At 36.4% G+C, this 2,471-nt stretch overlaps 1 protein-coding gene across 1 annotated transcript in view; it reads right to left on the bottom strand.

The window, feature by feature from the left end:
- The window catches only part of BIRC3 (baculoviral IAP repeat containing 3), a 23,303-nt gene that overhangs the window by 9,933 nt on the left and 10,899 nt on the right, over positions 1-2,471 (bottom strand). Inside the window, exon 5 of the mRNA XM_012659239.1 lies at positions 1,892-2,134. Coding sequence (XP_012514693.1) covers positions 1,892-2,134 — 243 coding nt within the window. The remainder of the gene's footprint in view (positions 1-1,891; positions 2,135-2,471) is intronic.

The raw sequence follows: 2,471 nt of genomic DNA, 5'->3' as shown, positions 1-2,471 counted from the left end.
ATTCTGTACTTAGTGAAGTATATTAGTTTTTCAATCTAAGATTTATTTTTCTTATTATATTTTACCTAACCTAATATAATAACTTCTTTGAAATTCTTAAGACTTCTAAAATTTGATTGCTAGTAACTAGGAAAAGTCTCATTTCGAAGTCATAGATTGTATTCTGGCTTATAAGTTGTGAAGACTTGAATATACCTTTAAAGTATATTATTCTTTTATTCTGGAAAAAATATCCTAAATTGCCTCTTTATTTACATACCTACTATTCTTGGGAAACTATAAAGTAATTAATCTAAACATAAGTATTTTCATTCACTCATTCAAAAGATAATTCTGGAACACAGACTATGTGCAGATACCAAACTAGGCAGTAGATATAATGGTGAGGCAGAGACACTAAGGACTCTTTTCGACAAGGTAAATCATTAATTTAATAATTCTTCACTCGGAGTCATCTCTGGATACTTTATTGATTGTCTTTGGAAGAAATAAAAATATTTTATAGATGAATGTCTTTAGACTTTGTGGGGGTTTCTCAATAATTGTTGAGATGAGTGTTCTCTTCTTTGAGCAATTCTTGGCTGGGACTAATGGCTAAGACTGAGAAAACTACAGAAAACGCTTGTCTGCTCTTCACAGTGAAAAAGAGAACTTGACGAGGCCGGGCAAAGATGAACTTGGATCGCGTTGCTGCTGTACTGGTGGCGCATCGGACTGAGTAATTCATGCTCTGGTAAATGTACGATGCATATTATTATACTATGGTCTGATGTGTTGGTCTGGGTTGGGCCAGAAGACAAATCCGTCTTCATGGGCAGGGGTAGGTTTATCCCTGAATGGAGTGGACACTATGACTGGCAGTCATCCTGGGAAGAAAGAGATCCCAGATGGCCTCGGACAAGGATTAGGGGAAAACTTTTTTCTCTTTCTGGGTTGTGCGGATATTTGGGGCCTGAACTTTGATAAAGGAAAGCATGGTTGTGACTTTCCAATGATTTGTGTAAACTGGCCACAGCTACACAGAGATAAATCAGAAGCTAAGTAGAGAGATTTATGAGGATGGGCTTAGGGGCATTAAGAGAGGCCACATATGGTTACAGTTGTAAATTGCCATCTGTGATATAATTCCCTCCTGTTATCCCTAAATCTGCAGTAAGAGCTTGTTAAAAGTTGCAGTCTGTTTTCAGCTGTGTTGAAGGGATTTCTGGACCATGCCTGGCAAAGGAGAGGTCAGCATTCCTCTTTGTCTAGGCCAGAGTGATCAGAGCAGTCAGAGCAGCCAGATGAGAATGGACACACCCGGAGGAAGAGTTGTCACGAAGGCCAATAGAGTAGAGAATAGAGTAGCAGACAAGACTACTGTGGAAGAACATGGGTAACCTTTCCTAAGGGAATGTGAAACAGCGTCCTAGGACTTGCCTAAATAACAGCGAGATGCTGTGAGGGGTAACTCGCTTCTTGTGTGGTCAGGTAGGGGGCGCAATCCTAATTTGGGTATTTATTTATAGTCACAGGCTAAGACATACTGTTATGCTAATGTTAAAATTAATAATTGTCCCTGATCCCACCCCAATTTACAGCAAAGAGTGGTAAGCAACTAGTCTGGGATCAAGAATGTGCCATGTATAATTACATACAAAGTCAACTAACTACCCAGAGAAAAACTATAAATGAAGGAAAAACAGGAAGTAATACTTTTAATATATGTACTTTAAACTGAATGAGCAACTCAAATGTACTCTATTGTGAAGAAAGTTTTTAGAATTTGAATTCAGAACACTAAATATAAGAAAAATCTGGATTGACTGGACTGATGAGTACATTTTCAGTATTATATAGAGTGATATCAAACCCTTATGGAAATAGAGTCCATATTAATAAATATACATACCTGATTCTTTTTCCTGAGTTGCTCTTTCTTTCTCCTCTTCCCTTATTTCATCTTCTGCATTAAGTAAATCTAATACAAGATCACTGACGGTTTTATAATTCTCTCCAGTTGTTAGGATTTTACTCTGAACTGTCTGCTTTACCAGCCTTCTACTAAAGCCCATTTCCAAAGCAGCTTTAACCACAGGTACATTCATCATGACTGCATCTTCTGAGTGGTCTTCTCCAGGTACAAAATGAATAACTATATGGAACAAAGAATTTAATACGCATTAGGATAGTCTCTATGTTTTTTAAATTGAAAGTTATCACAATATTGAAAACATAAAATCCAGAACATGTTTAGGTAGTATTTTGTATGAACTTTGTTAAATTTAAAAATGATATCCATGTTCAGTCACCAAAATAAGAATATAGAATATTGTATTTAGATACAAAATATGCATTATCCATCATAACCGGGTATATGTATGTGAGCAGGAGAAGGAAACAGTGTCGGCAATCACCCCCCACTAGAATTCAGATTCCTTTTTCTCTATGTTGAATGAACATGTGGACTTTTTTTTTTTTTTTTTTTGAGA

This window comes from Propithecus coquereli, unplaced genomic scaffold (genome assembly GCF_000956105.1).
Source record: "Propithecus coquereli isolate 6110/MARCELLA unplaced genomic scaffold, Pcoq_1.0 Scaffold6, whole genome shotgun sequence".
Taxonomy (NCBI): Eukaryota; Metazoa; Chordata; class Mammalia; order Primates; family Indriidae; genus Propithecus; species Propithecus coquereli.
Note: the sequence above shows the minus strand (reverse complement) of the source record. Positions and strands in the feature narration are given on the sequence as shown.